The 20,766-nt window shown below is 43.5% G+C and overlaps 1 protein-coding gene across 1 annotated transcript in view; it reads left to right on the top strand.

Moving 5' to 3' along the window:
* MTUS2 (microtubule associated scaffold protein 2) overlaps positions 1-20,766 on the top strand; it is a 238,767-nt gene that overhangs the window by 199,042 nt on the left and 18,959 nt on the right. Inside the window, exon 9 of the mRNA XM_039718410.1 lies at positions 14,937-15,003. Within this exon, the coding sequence (XP_039574344.1) occupies positions 14,937-15,003 (67 nt within the window). The remainder of the gene's footprint in view (positions 1-14,936; positions 15,004-20,766) is intronic.

The following is a 20,766-nucleotide window of genomic DNA, read 5'->3' as shown; positions in this document are numbered from 1 at the left end:
GAATTTTCAATAATTCAGAAACAGTAATCATGGCTTGATGCAGGATCTAGATTAGACAGACCATGACTCAAAGATATATATAAATGGTAATTATTGTGTTCCTAGGACATTTTTGCTATCAAGTGGAAAGTATATCTCCTTGATACTCCTCACAGCCATCCAAGAGTATGTATCTGCACCTTTGGATCATATACCCAACACACAACCTGTCTCTTGCTTAACCCCCCTTTCAGGTCTGAGCTGTCTGGTTCCAGAAATGAACCCTAAAAGGCTCCAGCTGCAATCCTCCTGAAATTTTCTGGCCTTCCTCTCACCCCTGAGAACTAATTCACATGCAGCTTCCTACAATCACTTCTCACACATCATAACTTCAGAAGGTGGTGGTGTGGTTATCATCATGATTTGAGAACTGTTTATTATTTATTATTTATCATTTATTATTTATTATTTCTTCAAACCAACTCCAGCTACAGAGGAGTTAGTATAAATGATGCATCTAAAAATATTAATATAATATAATATAAATGATGCATAATATAAATGTAATATAAAATAATATAAGTGATGCATTTCTAAAAATCATCTGAGCTATGTTTTCTTTGTACAAAAACCTCCTAAGCCCACAACTGATCGTTTGAATTCTCATTAATGGTGTTAAGTGCTGCTCCTCTCAGCAGAGCACTGAGAATCTTTCCAATAGGAGAAACTTGGTCCATGTAAATCTGCTGGAATATTTTGCCACTGACATTGCTGTCACAGAATGTCAGCACTTGTGCCTTGCTCTGCTTGGCCTCAAAGTACAGCAGCTTGAAGCTGTCATTGGCTTTGGCCCAGAGTAACTCGGGAGTGGAAGAGAGATTACCTGTTTGTTGGGAGAAGGGAACATTTCTCTGCAAAGTTGATTTAAGAAAATGGCCATCTGCTTGCAGCTACTCAGAAGTCTGGAATTTAGATATAGCCTTGCAGGGGATGTATTCCTGGGAAGAGAGTAGGTGAGGAGTTCAGTGAAAGCATGCATTTTTCCTTGTGATGTTGGTGCATAAATGATATTTCATATGAGAAAACATGAACTCCCTGAGAGCGAGAGCTAGTTCATTTGGAATGCTTACTTTGTTCTGTTCCAGACATCAAGAACTAGAAAACATAGTAATAAAGCATTGTTCTCTCATGAATTTTAATCCATGGCCTTGCAAACTACTGACACTAAAATAAATGTGAGGCTACACTAGCAGAAATAACAAAACTCTGAAGGAATTCTGTTTAGATCCTCACATTCTTTTTATATGAGAGCTGAATTAAAAAAGGAGTCATCTGGCTGGGCTCTCTCACTTGACAAACAGAGGGCATGTAGTCCGTGTTAATTTGTTAAATTCTAGAGTAAACATTCTATTCATCCAAATATGCAATAGCATAATTGTATAGTTGAAAAAGTATATTAAAAAACACTTGCTTCCATATAAGTTGCCTGAGGATCATTAAAGCCTCATGGTACTGAGTAATGCATAAAATGTGAAACCTCACTGTAAATCCAAGGGAAATTGCCATTCTGGGGCCATCTGGCATGACTTTCAGCTCTAGCTGAGTCATCTCACTGAAACTCATTACTGACTGCTCATGGCTTCAGAAATCCCAAAATCACTGTTACATTTTCTGAATTATTTTTTTTAAAGTTAGGCAAGAACAAAAATAAACAACCCCAACCTGGAAAATAATGAACACGTGTGTATGTCTGAAGACCAATGTGGAGAACTGTGCTGCTGATGAGAGAGCTGTGTCAGAGAAAACTTGTCATGTACCTCCAACAAGGAAAGTGAAGTGTGATAGTGAATGTATTTGCTTTTCTTATTTCCACTGTAGTTTTCAGTCTGACAAAGTTAGGGTTCAGGATTCCTGTGACAGCATTCTCCTCCTGGCTAACAGCAGGGTGTGGGTTCCATTCTTGTTCTGGGGAAGTTGGCCCTGTGCTAGCAAAATTCACTCTCCTCAAATTTCCACTGTAGTTTTCAGTCTGACAAAGTTAGGGTTCAGGATTCCTGTGACAGGATTCTCCTCCTGGCTAACAGCAGAGTGTGGGTTCCATTCCTTGTCCTGGGGAAGTTGGCTCTGTGCTAGCAAAGTTCACTCTCCCCACATTCACCACTTTATCCCTGCTTTAGTTTTAAGCCCCATCTAATTCAGTGCCCAAACACTTGAGGGACTATAAGGAAGGAAGCTGGGCCCCACATTCACCACTTTATCCCTGCTTTAGTTTTAAGCCCCGTCTGATTCAGTGCCCAAACACTTCAGGGACTATAAAGAAGGAAGCTGGAACAAAACAAGTGACCAGGAGAGGGGAAGATTAAAACACTTCCTTTGACAGCAGCACTCATCTTCATTGGTTTCAAGCACTCACAAAAATACAATATGACTGGCAATTTCAATAAGTGAAATTGGAAAGAGAATTTAGGAGTAGTTGAGGCTGTTTTCAAATTATACTGCTTGCAGAACTGAAGAATTAACAATACTGACAATAAATCAATTTCAGTCTTTGAGTCCAATGTTTGGCTTATTGAAAAATAGATTCTGTTTCCCTACTTGTCTGCAACTTTGTCAGTATAATCAGCTTCTCTCTTGCAGATATCAAAATTCTGACAAAGTCCACCTTCACATTCTGTCACACAAACTGTAACAGTGTTTGAAGAGAGCACATGCAGAGAAATAGGCTGTGATAATCACATAGAGTGTGCTGGATGTCCCTTCTCCTTGCCTTGCTCTCCCACCTTTAGCATGCCACCCAATGATTTTCTGAGCCTCCTGTTCAAAATGCATTGCTGGAATAGTATTGCCCTGTTCTGCCTCTGCACTGCCTTAGACAAAAATCCTGTCCCCAGTGAATGCCGCCAACCAGAGCCCTCCTCATGCTGTCCTTTGGCCGTGCTTCATGTCGGCGTCACGGTCGCCTCCCGCTGCTGACTGCAGAGAATGCCAGGAGGCGGCACAGCCGATAGTCCGATTATCCATCACTCTCCAGAGCTGAGGCATTTCAGACATTGCAGTGTCTCGGTTATGCACCAGCTCCTCTGCATCTGGCTGTCACGTCTCTCCTCATTCCTGCAGTCTCCTGTTCCTCGTCTCCCTTCACCGCTGCACGTCCCTTTGTCCTCTGAAATGCCACCTGCAGTACAATCTTTCCTTTCTCCTTAGTCTCACCTCTTTTTTGAATCTGTTCTTTTGTTTCTTTATCAGGTGAAAAAGTTTTTGAACTTTTGGTATACCTCACCTCAACCTTCTCTCCCAGTAATCTCTCTCTGTATCCCCATGGTGCTGTCTTCAGTCTCCTTGGTCCTCACCACTAACCACTGTCTCCTTCAGCTTTCTCCTTGCTTCTTTTCTTTATTTCCATAAGCACTGGATATCAACGTATTCCTAGAGCTGGCAGTCTTCTTGCAAAAAAATTTGCATCCCTTCACATTTCCTGTACTGTCTTTTGCTGCTGGTGCCCTCAGAGTGTTATCTATTCGAATTAAATTAAATATTTGTTTGACATACTTCGCATGCTATGCCCCTCAGCAAGCCTTTCCAGCATTTCATAAAAGGATGAATAATATGCAGTTCCCTTGAGGATTCTGCTGCTCTGGGACACGCATAGCCCTACATTAATACCTTTATCTCCCAGAGCTTTACCAAGACTTCAGTTCTGTTTTTCCTTCTCCATGCATCTCCATCTTCACATTTTGCCACATCTTTGCACTGTGAAAATCCAGGGAAAGGACTATATCTCTCCCAGGAAGGTTAGCCAGCCTCCATAAAATAGGGAAATATCAGATACTAATAATTACTAATTAAAATCTTCTTATGTATGTTAGAATATACGTATAGAACCTTGATGATGTATTGTTTATTCTCTACAGAGCAGAGTGTATGCACTGAAACACAAAGACCATTATGGAGCTAAAGAGAATAATGTGTCCCATTTGGGGACCATAGTAAATTATGACATATGGCTAATTTATCCCTACCTCTCCCAGTTTAGTTCAGATAGATGTAAAATATTGGAATTGCTTGGGCAGTAAATAGGAATTGTATTATGTGAATCATGGAGGAATGCATTGATTCTGTCATTGCTGCCCCTGGTGCCTCTTATACCATTAGAATAGGTTGTTTATAGGCTAAGCCACTCCTCTGGGACATTTGGGAGCATGTAGGTATCCTCCTTGGCCTTTAATTACCTAGCAGCCTTACCCTGTCAAGTGCTAAGTACATTGTGTTTCCACTGAAGTCAATAAATATTGTAAAACATACCCTGTTAAGCCGCTTGTTTTAGGCAATTACTTTTAAGTTTTAAAATCTAATTTTATCAGACTACTTTCCTCTTATGTCTGTTGCTAATCCTATACATAAGGAAGACCTTTCTTTGTGGAACTTATCTGTATTTTCTCTTTCCAGTAATGGAACAAAACCACAGCTTTCATAAAGAATGTTTTTTTTAACTAACAGTGCAGGTTTTCCCAGCCTACGTTGATCTCTGTCTTATCCACAGACTTGTGCATTCTGCCTTGGAGGGAAATGTGAGCCAGATCTGTTGGGACAGAGCTCCATGCAAAGCAGTTTGCAGAGGCACATTCACATTCTGGGTGTGGACCATCAGCAAAATTCATAGCAATTTGTTGGTGACAGTGCACAGACAAGCAGTATTGCATGGAAAGGGGATGCTAGCAAAGTTCAGGTCATCAAATGCAGACCCTCCCTGTTGCCAAACCCTATAACTTCTTCCCTAAAATTATAGATTTTCAGCTTGAAAGTCATTCTCTTTTCCTCTGATTCTACCAGAGACCTGTTTCAGAATCTCTTGTGATTTAGGTATGCCCAAGTTCACACCCTTTTATCCTTACGTATAAACATTTTTTGACCTTGAAGTACTTCTGCCTCACTCAGTGTTCTCCCTATATTTATAGAAAGCTGTGATTTTCCAACTTTGCTGTTGTTTTCACAGAAGAAATAGATGTGTATTTACATGGCACCCCTGCAGTGGTGTGGGTTGTATATTCCCTGCCTCAGAACTGCTATCTCCCAAACACGGGGAATCAGAACTATGTGAGGTTTCAGGTGAGATCTCTCTGTGGTCTTTCTTGAAGCATTTAAACTTCCCTCCTAGTGTTTCCTAGAGCCTAAGCCATTCTTTATTCCAATCTGTACAGTGACATCATTCTTATTCATCCCATGACTGGATAAGTAACACAGGTTTTTGATGTCATTTCCAGCTGATGAGTTTCCATCTTCTACTTGAATTTCCTGTTATTTGTTCCTGTGATTTGGACCGTGGACTGCTCAATATTCTATATTTCTTATCATGACCATCCCTATAGCCCTAAATAGCATACAGCTTGACAAGCCTGGTGTTTTAACTCACCCCTTGATGGACAGTGCATCCCAGCGTCGCATTAGCATTCACTAATATTTCACCAGGGTCAAAAGTGAGCTATGCAAGTTGTCCCCAAGATTGATTTTTTGAACAGCTCTATTAATTATCTCCACTCAGCCCAATAGTTCCATTTAGTGCAACTCCTTGTCCTTTTCCCCCAAAGGCCTCCTCCCCACTTAACACTTCTCCAGAAACTCCCAATCTTCCCCAGCCTGATGATCAATGTTATGGTCGGCACCACGTGGTCACTTGGTCTCCAATAGGTGGGAGTTACATATTACCCTTTTCTAAAAATATCAACTATTTTGGTGTACAGAGGCAGCAGTCTGCACTGGTGTGGATCTATCTGCCTTTGGTGCTCTGTTGTACCTAACAAGGTATTTTTAAAATATTATTCCTCTCAGTAGTTGATCCAAGTGTCACACACCACTGAAGTCAGGCAGACGTCTCTAGCAGCTTAAAATTAAGAATCAATAATTTAAAACTTTGTTTTGATCCTGCTGTTTAAAGTGCCAGTTCTCATAGAATCTGGATGCAGGGGCTGCCCTCTCCTCAGATGTGCCTGCTTTGCTGAGTGTTTTGTTCCTGTCTCAGTTATGTTCATTTCCCTTTCTATATCCTTAATTTCTGAGGCATTGCTGCCTTAAGGTGTGTGCTTAGAGTCCTCCTACCTGTCAGTACAGAGACCCCTCCTAAATTCTATCTTCATCCTCCTCATTTCTGGATTTGACTGAGGAACTGCTCTTTAAAATAGTTTCTATTTTCCATTTGCCTTCTTAACTTTGGTCTTTTCTCACCTTAATGCTACACACCTTGACCTGAAAGACAAGGTTTAATTGAAACTGAGTTTAGTCTCACTTTCTCCAAAAGGATCTAAGCTGACCAAAGAATCCAGCAGCTCTCCCAAGCACATCCTTATCCTTATCAATCCTCAATCAGCCTGTGGGACCTCAATTCACCTTTTCCAGAAGACAACAGATAATTTCTGCTTAATTTAAGTTTTACTTCCAGTTTAGTGCTTAAGTGGTAATAAAGTCATGTATGGACCTTGCTAGCTAACCTTTACCTTGGATTTATAATCATGTGCAAGCAGCAAATCCCCCATTTTTAATAAAGCAGTTGAAGACCATGAATTCTTCATTTTAAAAGCATAACAAAAGGAATAATGACCAGGTTTTGTTTTCCCTGCCTGACAGTCAGGCATGAATCTAAATACTGTAGTTCTAACAGCCAACGCAGAGAAATGGCCATGGTAATTTATCTGCAAGTAGTTATGTAGGTTTTTTCTATGGCAGATAAAAAGTTTCCAGTCGGGATTTGGGCTGTAAAAGATCCAAATTACAGATTTCAGGTTGTGTGTCAAGAAAAAGAAGCTCCTACAGTGAGGATGAAATGATTTCACCATACAAGGAAGTCTTTTTGTACCTCTACTCTGCAGCTGTTCAGTAGCCAACCAAATTAATGTTCAGATGCTGTAAAGAAAGTTAGGTCTTGAGCACAAATGTTAAAAGACATTTGGAGTAATGTATTTGGAGTGCAATTTTAAATTTGGTTTGATGTTTTGGGTTTTTGTTTCTTTTTTTGATAGGTAGGGTTTCTGTCTTGTTGCCTTTGTTTGTTTGTTAGTTTTTAATTAGCTGACTGTGATATTCTAAAACTTTAGTTGAAGTCCTGGTAGGACTGAGGAAGAGTGAGAGAGAGAATAAGAAGTTGACACAAACCTAAGTTACCTGAAAATTTAAATATAATTCAACACAGTTTTGTTTCACATTCTTGTTGGCTCCTACTATTTTTAAAATGACTTTGTGCATCACCAGTCACAGTTGAACAAACATTTAAACAAAAACACCTGTCCAGAGAAGCACAGACTTGAGCATCTTTCCCACCGGGAAGGCAGAACTGCTCAGCAGTGCGGGCAATGTCACATTTCTGCATGTGTGGTAGTGATTTGGCTTTCAGGAAAATAGTGGTTTTTAGGTTTAAAGAATGGATGCAGCACAAATACCACCTTAGGTGTGAGTCATTGAACTCTTTTGCCTTTTCCCAGCATTGTCTTTAATGTAAATTGTTAGAGGAAAATATGTCATGCCAAAGGCAACAGCCCAGGAGAAATGAGTCTGCTGCAGCTCCATGTCCTGAGTCTGGCTAAGAAAATGTGTGCAAACTGATATAGACGGGACATACACAGCACACCCGTGTGTATAGGCAGCTTAAGGTTAGGTGATGTAAATACATGTATACATGGCCAGCCCTTGAGAATTACCGAAGTCTCTGAGTACGTTGCAGAGATATTTTTTTTTCCATTACAAGGAGTCACCGAGGTCCAGCGGGTGTTGATCGTCCTCACGATTTAAACAAACAACTTCAGGGAAAGTCCTTTCGGGGCGATTAGAGCGTCTCGGGAGGCTGGGGGACACCCGGCAGCGGGGGGACACCCCACGGCCCGCGGACGAGCCGGCGGCCGCTGCCGCAGCGTGGAGAGAGCCTCCGGCAGGCAGCGCCCGGCCCCGCCGAGCCGCGCACAGCCGCGCACAGCCGCGCACAGCCGCGCAGGGCCGCGCAGGACCGCGCAGGACCGCGGGGCACAGCCGCGCACAGCCGCGCAGGACCGCGCACAGCCGCGCACAGCCGCGCACAGCCGCGCAGGGCCGCGCAGGACCGCGCAGGACCGCGGGGCGGCCGGGAGGGGCCCAGTGCGGCAGAGCCGGGAGTGGATTTGGGAGCGCCGCGGGACAGCAGCCGGGACACGCTCAGCTCAAAGGCGCCGTCCGAGGATGCGCAGGACGGGGACCGCGCTCACCAGCGGCCGTGGATGCGGCGCGGAGAAGAGAAGGCAGCGGCAGCCCGGCTGAGAGCGCAGCGCAGTCTCGGGTGTCAGCGCCTTTGGGGCTGTCGCTGCGAAGTTTCCAGCCCCGTCCCGGCAGCCGCCCGCCCCGGCACTTCCCTGCGATGGCGCTGCTGGACGTGCCCCGCTGCGGGCAAGCCTTTGCCAGCCGGAGAAACCTTTTTCGGGAGAGGCCGGATCCGGCGGGCCACGGCGGTGCGGCGGCAGGGCGGGCAGCGGGCAGCGCTTGCCGGGGGCGAACCCGCCGGGCTGCGCAGCCCCCGCCCCGCGACCCCGGCGCCGGCATCCCGCGGCATCCCGGGAGGCAGCAGGGTGACAAGTCCCCTTGGCCGGTGTCGGGACGTGACATCCCTTTGTGACAGTGTCGCCGCCCGGGGCTCATCCTCCGGCTCCGGGCCAGGCTGGCGGCAGTCCGGCGGGTGTCGGTCCGGCGGGTGGCTGTCCTGCCACCATGGGCAAATGCTGCTCCACGTGTTTCCCCCCCTCTCTGTGCGAGGACGAGACGGTACTTTTGCCTCTTTTTTTAAGTCCTGTAGGGAAAGGGAAGGACGGTAGCGGCGACAGAGCCTGTGCTGCTGCTGCTGCTGCTTCTCGCTGGGGTCGGTGCGGATGCGCTTCCCGGGTGGCGCAGAGGGGAGCGATGCTCGGCTTGTTTGCAGTGTGCTGATCTCCCCTTCACCAGGGACAGGTCTAAGTGTCGCTTTCTCGTGCACTGCAGTGCCTTACATAAGTTTATCCTGCAGTCTAAATGGAAGGGTTGGATGCTCGTGAAACGAGGAGGGACTGCCGGCATCTTCTGCAGCAGCAGTCGGATTGACGTTTTGCTCTGCTTTTCTTACATTTTTAATAGCCGTGTGGAGTACAAGTTATAAAGGAAACTTGCAGAGAGTTTTAAAGTCCGAAGAGACATTATTCAGCCTCTAGCTGTCTTAAAGTTTTGCATCTCTAACAGAGGAATGATCCTCCAGTCTAGGAGAAGTGAAACAAGACAGAACTACCTGTTTTCTTATGTTTGTGTGAATCTAAATCAAACGCATTCCTAGGCACCAAAATGGATCATGTAAGAAATGTCAGTGCAGAAGTATGTAGAGAGCTACTGGCAACAGGAAAATAGCGTGTGCAAGAGAAGTTGTGGGACACTCTGAACACATAGTTTTTTTCCCATTATTCTTCCAGAAATTTGCCTGGGTTTTATGTATAGAAGAGTGAGAAAATTAATATATGCATTTAATTTGCTTAATAGAAAATATCTTGGCAGAAAGACATGTTTGTGCAGTGTATTCTGGTGGAGTTTGGCTTTATGGTATATTCATATAACTCTGTTAAATGAAAAACTGATAGTGTCTCCCATTTACCTAATAATAGTTCAAATGTAGCTTGAGATATGCTACTAACCAGGTTAAGAAAAAATATGTGGGTTAATATAAAACTTGGCAAAATGCAGTCATTGTGGAATATTTAAGTGCTTGTAAACTTTAACCAAACTTTAACCTAAAGGATGTTATGAAGAAGGATTGCCTGACAGCCAGCATGGTTGAACAGCAGTGTTAAAACACCTCTTTTTAAAGGAAGACTGGATAATTTTGAATATCAGCCGCAGTGGGATTCAGTTATTGCTTCTACAAGTGTCATCTGAAATATTTATTGGTACAAAAGAATTCCCAATGTATATGATTCTCTTTCCAATTATAATATAATACCTTGCCACAGGGAAGTCTGAATACAGCACAACAGTGACTAAGCACTGTTTGAAGGTCAGGGATTTTTTTTTTTTTAGTATTTTGAAAGCTTCTGCATAAAAGACAGCTGTTCTGGAGGAGCAGTTTTAATAAAAAGTGCTACAGGGCATCTGTTTGCAGAGAGATTTTAGGAGATACCGTGGAGAACTGAGAAGTGTTTGTACAGTGGAGACACTGTACATGCATTTGGATCATAGAATATAAGCAAACATGCTAAGTTGGCAGGGTGGAGAGTCATGTCAGTTTGGGAAGGTAACTCCAGGCTCCCATGTTTGCTTCCTAGCTGCTGCTGACTTCCATGTGGGTCTGAGCAATTTTCTGGTGTTCTTTGCCTGATCTGACCCATTTTCATTTCTATTATGGATCTACTATTACTTACCTATTGTTAAAAAGTACCTGAAGGTTTACTTTATTTGTATTTCTAATTCATTAGTACCTCTCAGTTAGGTTGTAGTTCTCAGAGGAGAGAGACTCTAAGACAAACCTCAAATCTGCCTCCCCATCCCTCAATTACTCCTGGTCCAAGGTAAAATCTTGACTTATCTCCCTTAGGATGTTCCTTGGGGATATCTGGCATCTGAAGCTCCATGCAACTAAAGCAGACTTTCATAGAACCACAGAATTACAGAATTATTTGTGTTGGAAGGAACCTTTAAAGCTCATCTAGTCCGAGACCCCAAAGATGAAGATGTCCGAGGGACATCTTCAATGAGATCAGGTTGCTCAGTGCCCCATTCAGCCTCTGCCCACAAGCTTTCATCGCTACTTCCTTTGTTAATCTGTTTGGGCAACGCCAGCATCTTGCCCATCCTCGGGTCCATATTACGACTTCTCCTACCAAGTTATTTTTCTAGGTCCTTGCATGCAGTTATATCTAAATAAGCTGATTTTTTTCCTGAACTACAATGCTAGGTTTGGCCACTGCTATTTAATTGTACAAATTCCTGTTTTCTTCCTACACCTCTGCCTACCTGCCTGACTACCTGCCTTGTTTTCTGGAGCTGTTGCACCAATGTAAGTCATGCCTCAGTCCATCTTCAGCGCGTTTTGAGTTGAACAGAGAACTCACATGTGCCATTTTTGGTGTGTGTTTCATTTGCTGAAATGCTGTCGAACATCAAGCCTTTCACAGGAGAAATATTGGGAGATGTGTATGCTTACAGAGCTGATGATTGGAAAAAGCGTTGATGCTGTGTCTTCTATTCAACAGAGCAGTAAGACAAACATATTCTACCTGCTTTATTCTACTTTTCTTTCTGCTATCTGAAGAGATGGGACATATTCCTGGCACAAGACTTAATCATTATGTTGCAGGGTTCAGGAATGAAGAAGTTTTTCTTCATCTCCATCATGAGTGTAATCTTATTTTATGAAAATTACTTCACTATCAGAGTAATTTCTTGGGATGTAGCCAACAGAAGACTTTTGTCATCGTTTTTCTAAAAAGCAATGCGCTCCATCATCCATTAAAAGTACATGACAAGTAAATGCGACATTTTAATTTGTGCAAAACACACTGTTTTGGTTTCACTTTTTTGGGCATAAAAAAAAAGGAATTCCAGATCACATCAAAGCAATATTTTTTCTTCCTTGCCATTTAACTGCTGCACTGGAAATGGTGGATATTCATACAGTCTCCTTACACAGCCTCTGATCTTTTCACCTACTGAAAACAGGTGTGTACACTCGATGATGAACCTTATTAAACCTAAGTTAGATTTGGCCCTTGGATGTTTGCCTGCAATGGCTCAACTCCAAGTGGTGACCTAGTAGAGAATCCCTGCAAAGCTTCTTTGATATGCTGAGCCTTAGTGGACACAAAACTCCTGGGAGGGCACCTCAACTCTTTGCTCTACTGCTGGTTATCCTGTTTTCTCTTTCAAATACTTTGTTGAGATAATTAATGAAGACTTATTAACCCAATGGGACATCTTCTTGTCTTGGTTTCTTATCCATTTGTTTCGGGGAAGTTTTCCTTGTGTGCTTGTGATTTTTTGAGTTGCATTGATGTTTTGACAGTGGATGTATAGGAATCTCAGCACTGAACGTGGTAGCTTTACATTCCAAAGTCAGATCCAGATTTGCCTTATGGTAATGTTTGGTTTCCTCAGCGCTGGCATTCCCAGTTCCCTGGCTACACTGGCAGTGGAGTGCTGGTTATCTGCAGAGCCACACTGATGATAACAAGCAGGGGCTCTTTTGTTTTGCACTGCTTTGTGGTGTTTACAGTGTAGCAGGAACATGTGCAGGCCAAACCTATCGTGTCACGCTGACAAAGCAGGTTGCAGTTACAGAAGGTGTCAGGGATTTGTGAGTTCACTGCACATCCAGGAAACCGTGAGGCTGACTTGATGATCAGCCAGAGCTGCACCTCGCTTCTCTTCCACAAGAGGAAGATAAGGACTCATGCTGTTGCTCTCAGAAGAACCCTCTGAGAAAGAGGGACTACTTGAAGCCTTGGCACTGAGGGCAACCCTTGCACATCTGATCTCCCAGGAAACACGAGTATGAAGTCCCAAAGAGCAGACAGGAAGCTCTGACCAAAATAAAACAGTGCAAGAAGTATTGGCAGAGCAGTAAAATGACAGCAAAGGCACCTGAGCTGTGCTGATCTGGCTGCCGGAGGAAGCCCCAGGGGCTGCTCTGCTCTGGAAACCACAGCCCCAGCGTGGTGGGAGGCAGACATGACCCCCACTGCCCTGGTGGGTTGGTGTGTATGCTGGAGCTGGAGTTATGGAATAGTATTTTTAAGCTGGCATCATGGCAGTTCTCCACATTTTTGGAGAGGATTCCACCACCAAGTGTCCTCATGGGTAGTAAAAACCTTATGAAAGATAAAAGATAATGTAACATGTGGAGCCTGTAATATTTCTTATGGGGAATCAAAATTTTAAATGCTTTTTTTCCCAAAAAAGGAGGGGGTTTACTTGCTTTTAACAATCCCATTGAGTTCTGCTCATCTGTAGGTGCAGGCTATGATTTGTGCAGAGCTCCCTTGCTTTGAATGGCTTTTGTTTCAAAGAATGAGAGCTGGTAATTTGAGTGGGTGCTTCCCATCTGCAAGTCCTGCATCCAGTACATCCCTGAGCACATGCCTTCAAGGGCACCAGGCCTGGCAGTCTGTCAGGAACACTTCTGAAAATTACTCCAGTGAGCTAATCAGACCATATGGGCAGATACAATGGTATTCTCCAAAAGGGGAACCCTTACTCCTGTAAGGCTGCTGGTTTGGAAATCTATGTGAAGGAATCTGTTTTTTTAATATATCAGGCTGTATTTATCTGGACTTTTTTTTTTTTCATAACTTTTTGACTAATTAGGAAAAAGAAATCCATAAGAATCCATATAATTTTATTCTATTCTGAGTCTAATGCAGTTGGTGAGGACTGGACACTCTGCAGTCCTGGCTCACAGCCCCCTGTGCATTACTCAGCAGAGTATGGAGCCAGGAGGAGTCACTGGAGGAGCCAGGCCTTGCATTCCTGGCTTCTTCCCATAACTGAATGAAAGATGCCCACATCATCTGGGTCTCCTCAATCCTTCAAGGCTCTCAAATCAGTTCAGTTTATCACTCCATTTACAGCAAACTTTCTGGAAAGGGTGTCATTTGGACCTGGTGGGAACCATCCCAAAAGGGCAGTATGTAAAGGATTGATTCAAATTCCAGATTCTGTTATTCTGGTATTACCAGAAATGAAGTTGTGTTACTTCTCTTAACAGAGTTAAAAGTTAGGTGCAGGAAAAATACACAGAAACATTAGGTTCTGATTTTTTTTCCACTTTCATTTCTGTAATATAGAACTGACTTGCTATCTTATCTGCTATGTATCCTGCAGCCAAACTAATCCTGTCTGTGCCCTAGATTTTTATTAGCCTTGCTTGCTTAATACAGAAAGATTTGGTTTTTAGGACTCCTTTTAATTCAATTTACTACTGTACTGCTTTTTCTCTTGAATATGATTTTTCTGTAGTGTCCTTTAAGGATTCTTGACCTTTTCTAACCCGGGACATATTTATAGTAACCTGATCTAGTTTTATTAATCATTAGTGATCTTCCCAGCAGGGTACATTCCTTTGTCTTCTTTCTAATATGATTCATGATACATCCCAATTTAAAGTGCCCATATAATTGAACTGCTATGCTGGGATTTATTGTACTAAATCAGACTCCAGTGGATGGAGACAAGAATTTTGTTTGTCAGTTTGCACAGCACTAGTCAGATATCTGCTGTCAAAATCCTTGCATTCTGGTAAAAACACCTTAACATTGCTCATGTAAATACATTTTAATTTTCCTTTAGCCAGTTCATCTATTTTACTCTTTAAATATTCAGGTTTCTTTTGAGACTAGTCAAGGAAAAGAGCCCTAATAAATAAATAAATAAAATCACAGAGCTAGATGTGGAGACAGGCATGAACATCAGGTTATTAGTGGTGTTTGTATGGGAATGCTCACCATGCATAAAATGGTGTAAGTACAGCAGTCTGCTCTGTAAGTTTGACTCTGTGAACATATTAATCTGATTGAAGGTCATTCAATGCAGCTTTAAATGGATGAAAAAAATTTAACAGTTTTAATAAATCCATCTTGTACATGCAGTCCAGCCGTAAATAATACACAGACTGACCACAAAATTATTAAAAAATCAAGATGTCTTTTTAGACACATAGGAGTTAACAGAGTATTCTGCCCTGTTGTGTACACGAGTGTGTGTACATGTACTCGTAGACATACAAGGTACTTGAAACCGTGAGTTGTAGTTCCTAAGCTTGATCTAAAAACTGAATGAGTTCATTATAATCCCACTCCCCTCCCCTAAAAATCCCCTAAAAAAAAAAAAAGTAGTATGAGGAATCAATCTAATCTGCTTTATTAAATGAACATGTGAAAGTGCTTATCTGGGATAAACCTGGGTACTATACATATTTTTCTCTCTTTTTCCTTAAACAGAATGAAAATGCCCTTGTGAAAATAAAGGAGTTAGGAGTCGAGCTTGCAAAGATCAGGGAGGAAGTTGGTAAGTAGTACAAGAAAAGTAACAACAAGGTGATTTTCGCACTTTACATGAAAGCAGTTATTATTATTCCCTGTGGCCTGATCCTGAGGAACCTCCATACATGTCATGAAGTGTTTTCTGAAGCCCAGTGGCAAAGGGTTTTGTGATTTTGCAGGGAACCTTGATTTTACCTCTTTGCTGTGCAGATGAGTTCATCACCACACACAGTGGAGCCAGGCTCTTTTTTCCCTCACCACACACACTTGTGCATCTTCTTTGCTACACAAATTGTTCTCCATACACCACACACTTGTGCATCATCTTTGCTATACAAATTGTTCTCCATAAATCCATAGCTTCTGCCCTCAAACACCAGCACTGCTGAGAAGAAATCACAATGTGATGAGAAGTGGGAGCTCGGGACCATTGCAGTGCACAGTGACTGGGAATGCATCACCAGCTTGTGAACATTGCAGTCCAGCTACAAACCAAAGGATACCAAGCTTGGAATTTGTTTGTTAATATCTCTAAGGTCTCTTCCTGCTCAAAAGACAGAAAGAGCAATGCATCCCATTTGGTCTGTGTGTTCCCCGTATATCTGCATGCCCCTCTTTTCCTTTTTAGTTTCTGATCTAGACTGGAGAGAGAGTGTGAAGACGCTGCCACTCCTGAGAGAGAAGGTGGACTTTTGCTCTGGCTTCAGCCAACAGGCTGAGTTCTTCTGGGCTTAGATCTTTCCAGGTGATGTTGGGTTCATCTACCTCAGGGCAAAAGGAGAGCAGGACCACTGCATCAGGGGTACCCTGAGTACCAGCAGGTGTTGGAACCACTGATGGCTGGAGCTGTGAATAGGGGGGACCTCTCAGCTTTCCCTGCATGTGGGAAACCAGTTCCTGGGTCACCCATTAAGCACAGATTGTGTCATGTGGCCAGAGCATGACGTGTCCAACAAAGAGAGGTTCAGACCAAACCCTTGTGGGATGGGCAGAACTGCAGATCCTCCCTGTGCTTTGCCTTCACCTTGCCCATGACAGCCCACTTCAGAAAAGCTGGGCACAGCCCTTTTCAGATGCCCAGCATCTTGTGCTCCCTGCTTTGCCTCTCTGAAGTGCTTTGGCTGACTGTCATTTCATAGAAAGCTTTAGTGTCCCCATGGCCAGTGTATACTGCAGCAAAACAGGTTCCCTGCCTTCCTCCATCCTCTGCTTCTCTACAGCTCTTACAGAAGAATTGTTGCCACTGGTGCTTTCTTCAGGCAGGGCACATCTGAAGTTCTCAGTTCAATAGCCACTTCTCCTTTGAGAGCTCTACCTCAGTCTAGCAGACTGGGTTTTTTCATTTTCCTGAGTGCTTTTTTTAAGTGGCAGTGACATGGGAAGGAAAGAGAGGTTCAGTGCTGGAGATAAAGAGCTCTGCTTCCATTTACACCATGTTTGTACAGCTGAAGTGAGTACAAATCCCTGGTGGTTTTGCTGGAGAAGAGAACTTTGCCAAGGGTGTAACTGGTGTCAGTTTGGGGGTCTCAGAGCAGCGTGCTCAGTAACAGGAGATCCCTGCTCTGCCTGCCCTTGCACATGCAGCAGCAGACACCTTCTCTGCACAAAGCTGAGACCTGGTGGCATGTGTGGGGACAGTGTTGGTAAGAACCACAGACACCCCAGAAAAGCAGCCCGAGCTGCACTGCTTCAGAAGGGAGATAAGCTGTAGTTGTGTATGGGCTTTTTTCCTCAGAAAGGGAAAAGATGGTGTGAGAGAGTCCCTTCCTCAGTGGTCCTGTGGGCATGTGTAATGGAGAGGAGTCATTACAGGCCACCTCTTCCTCCCATCACTCTGGAAGACATGGACATGCTGAGCAGAGGCTGTTTGTGAGTGACACAGGTGGCTGGTCACCTGCTTGGTGGAGGAAATCCTCCCTGTGCAACCCTGAGATGCAACATGGCCAGCTAGAACTCCCACCAGGGATGAACAAAAAGATGAACATGTACAGGTATTGCACTTCAGCAGAATATGAAATAATTCATCAGCAATGAAAATCTTAGTACATGTCCCTAGACATCCCTAGTATATGTGCCATATCCTGTTACATATGGAAGGTAAAGGACTATGTTTTTTAGTATAAGTAAACCATTGCTGCACAGTCTGTTTTCCTTTGGCATAAAATTACAAAACTTAATTTTGTGAAACAACCAGTGTTTTAAAACTGTGAGGTGAAATGGTAAATGCCATGTACATGAGGGCATTTCTCATCAGTGCCTTTCTTTGCAGTCTCTAAAGCAGTTCAAGCTGAGGTTATTACTGCAGGCATGAGGGTGCTATTGGAAACATGCAGCCAACCTGTGCTACAGGAGCATTAGTTTGGTCTCACTATCAGATGAATCAGTGTGTTGTACAATATTGTACATTATTTATGCAAATAAAGAATGAAACCGTCCTTTATTTGACAACAGCAATCTTGGGTGAGTCTGTGAAGAAATTCAGGGAAAATCAAAGTGTGTTATTTTGACTACAAGCAAGCTGTAGTTCTGACTTGCTTCCATCACTTTCATAAGTAGGTTTTCATTAATTCAAAAATAACCAGTCCAGTTAAACAGCATGGGTGTTGGTCAGAAATTCCTGATTTCTCATGTGTAAATTCACCATGTCAGACTCACTAATGCCAATGCCTGAATGGATCAGTAAAACAAGGACTAGCCAGGTCTGATACAGGCAGTGAGTCCAAGATGTCATTGTTTAGGCAATAGCTGTAATTCAGAGTTATAATTTGGGCGCTGAATGTGCTTGGTTTTCACAGTGTGCAGACTTTAACTTCAACAGAAACTGCAGGATTCTGCTATGCAAAGCAATGAAACTGCAACAGAGACCCCACTGTTCAGAAAAATGAGAATATATGTTTAAGGAAAATTCTTGTGGTAAATAAAACCATTGCTGAAGCAATAGCAGTGATGGACCATGTGTAAAAATAGCTTAGGGAGACCTGCATCCTTCTGGAGCCAGGCAAAATATTGAGGTCAGACAACACTGTCCACTTCTACCCCCAGCACTCCCGTGAAAGTATCACAGCGCATCTGAAACCAGCGTGGGTGAAATAGGAAAGTGATTCTCCCTTCCCAGTCCTGGGGAGGAATATTGGCCTCTGTAAACACTGAGGGACTTGTTATTTAAAGCAATAAGGTTTGCTCATGTATTTTGCTAGAAATAGCAAGGCTAGGAAAACATGACAAGCTACACTCAAGTTCTACACTCAAGAGACCGATCTTTATAAATTATAAATATAAGCACTTTTCAGCTGCAACACTGAGTCTCCTTCAATAAAGAGGTTTTGAATACCAGCTGTTTCCCTGCAAACTAGTGGAAATTAAATGTCAGAATTACCTGCTCCTTCACTGTCAGAACAATGACATGAAGTGTGTTGAGAGGAGGCATGGAGATGCATAAAAACCCTAGATAAAAGAAAGGCAAAGAGATGTCAAGTTTAAAATTTGTATTATCTGTGTTCTCAAGCATTTTGAAGCCAAAGCCTTTGTGCCATCTCCTCATGGATATGCTTTCCAGTCAGAGGACACTTAACCTGAGTGTGGTGGCTGTGATTTTTCTGTGATTTTGGGGCCAAGGGTCAGGAAGAAGAGCTCATTTCTCATGTCAGAAGGAAACAGTCCCTCTCTAAGGCCATGAGACACCAGCCCAGAGTTCCTACAGAAGCTACACTCCTGAATGCAAAGTGCCAGGACTGGGGAGGCTGCACTGTGGCTCTGACTGTGAGTGGTGTGGCAAGGAAGGTCAGTCCACTAGTGACATCTACCTTTCCCTCGCCTTCCCAGCCCAGCCTGAAGTGGGCTTTGCTCATCTGTTGTGCACCCAGTGCTCAGGAGTAGGGAAGCTGCAGTAGCTGGTCTCACTTAACCCAGCACTGCCATCCCAGGAAATGCCACCTTGTGTCAGAGTCATTTCCAGCCTGCAAGCAGCAATGCAGATCCCTACAGAGAAGGAAGAAGAAAGCCAGGGTGTAACTCTTCAAAACAGACCAGTAATAGTTGTGCTCTGGTTGTCCTGTTCCATGTCAGTAATACATTCATATAACTTTGCAGAGTCATTTTTTCTTTTTCCAGTAGCTCACTTTAACAGTATCCCTGTAAGATAAATTTGGAGTTTTCCAGCAGGTCATCTGTTCAGGCATCTGTGATGGGGTCCCTGCTGGAGATGACCCAGCTGTTTCACCAGGCCCACACAGCTGGCTCCAGCAGGGCAGGCTCTCCCACACTGGTTCCTGCTCCCTGGGCAGCATAGCTGCACACCCTTGGGCTCCAGGGCTGGTGCCTCCTGCTGTGTCTGTCCCAGAAGACCTAGGCCCTAAGGTCCATCTCCCTGCTAAGAAGAGATCCACTTTTTCCTCAACACCTCAGTTCTCAGCCTCATTTGTCTTAGTCTGAGACTTATGGTAGGGATCACTCCTTCTCATTAGAGGTGTTTAATATTCTCTATAGGGCAAATTGCCTCATTTTCTGCCTCCAGGAGCATTGTTGGGTGTATGGGGAACATGCCTTGCAAGCTCACTTTCCCTGCTTCCCTCTTCCTTCCATTTTGCACCAACATCAGGGTCTGATTTGTGAAGAGTCTTGTATTACAGGTTTCAGGATGTGTTTCAGATGGACTTTTGGTTAGAGCACGTTTTGCTTCCCAGACTTCCCTGTGTGCTGGGTAATCTCGTTAGAGAGGCTGGAGAGAGATGGGGTTCATTATTTCTCCTATTTAAAGCTTGAGTAAGTTTGAATTCTACTGAAGGCAGAGCTGCAAGCACAACCCCTCCTGCTCTGGGATCCCTTTACATGCCAAAGATAATAAAAAAGCAAAAAGCAAGAGAGAGGGTTTCGAGCTCTAATCCAGACTGCCAGGAGACAAGATATTGCAGCTAGGTACCATTCCATTCTGGATATAATGCAAGTGGGAAAGCTTTCTGTATGCTGCCACTGAGGTGCTGAACACACTGGATCACTCTTTCAATCAGGAGCAGACAGCTTGACAGGGACAGAGTCCCTCACAGTGCTCCAGAAAATGCCAGGATCAGAACAGGAGCTGGGCAGGGTTTATCTGTCTAGACATACTGAGCAAGTCTGGATATTGGTGTCCAGTAAGTGTGGACCAGAGCTCTAAATAGGGTGAAAAATAGCTGTGTGGGGAAGGGAATGGTTTGCTTGGGTGTCAAACTGCCTTGGCATGGGTGCACCTAACATAAGCTGTGGGGACAGCACTGGTAACTTGGTAAATTGTTGCTGTCCTGGGAAAAATGAGCACAGTCTGACACTGTAGCAGAAAGAGGCAGGAAGATAGAGGTATTGAACAAATATGTTGTCATAGCATAGGATAAATATGGGTTTGAAGCATTCAGCAGGGAGACAGCTGCTCCTAATCCTCTGACTTACAGTGCCACATGGCACCTTGAAAGGCAAGGGAAGGATAAATATGCAATCAGATTGTTCAAAAACCTGATCATCTTTCTAAATCAGCTATGGGTCTGAATCAGAAAGAAGATCTAGCAGTGCCATTAGAAACCCATTTCTCCTTCTTTGGTATTCTGAATGTTATGGTCATGATGATTTTAATCACTGCTTACCTGTTAGATCTTTACAAATGAGCAAACTTGCTCTGTTCATGTACTCTGGCTGATCTTGTCCAGCTTGCATCAAGTCTTCAATATCTGGATTTTTTGCAACTGTTCTTTAGCAAAGCAAATGGCTGAGGACACAGTGGTTGTGACATTACTATCCTCGGACCTGGGGGATAATAAAG

The sequence above is a fragment of the Passer montanus genome, unplaced genomic scaffold (assembly GCF_014805655.1).
Source record: "Passer montanus isolate IOZ18808 unplaced genomic scaffold, ASM1480565v1 scaffold4, whole genome shotgun sequence".
NCBI classification, from domain to species: domain Eukaryota; kingdom Metazoa; phylum Chordata; class Aves; order Passeriformes; family Passeridae; genus Passer; species Passer montanus.
This window is presented reverse-complemented; position numbering and strand designations above follow the sequence as displayed.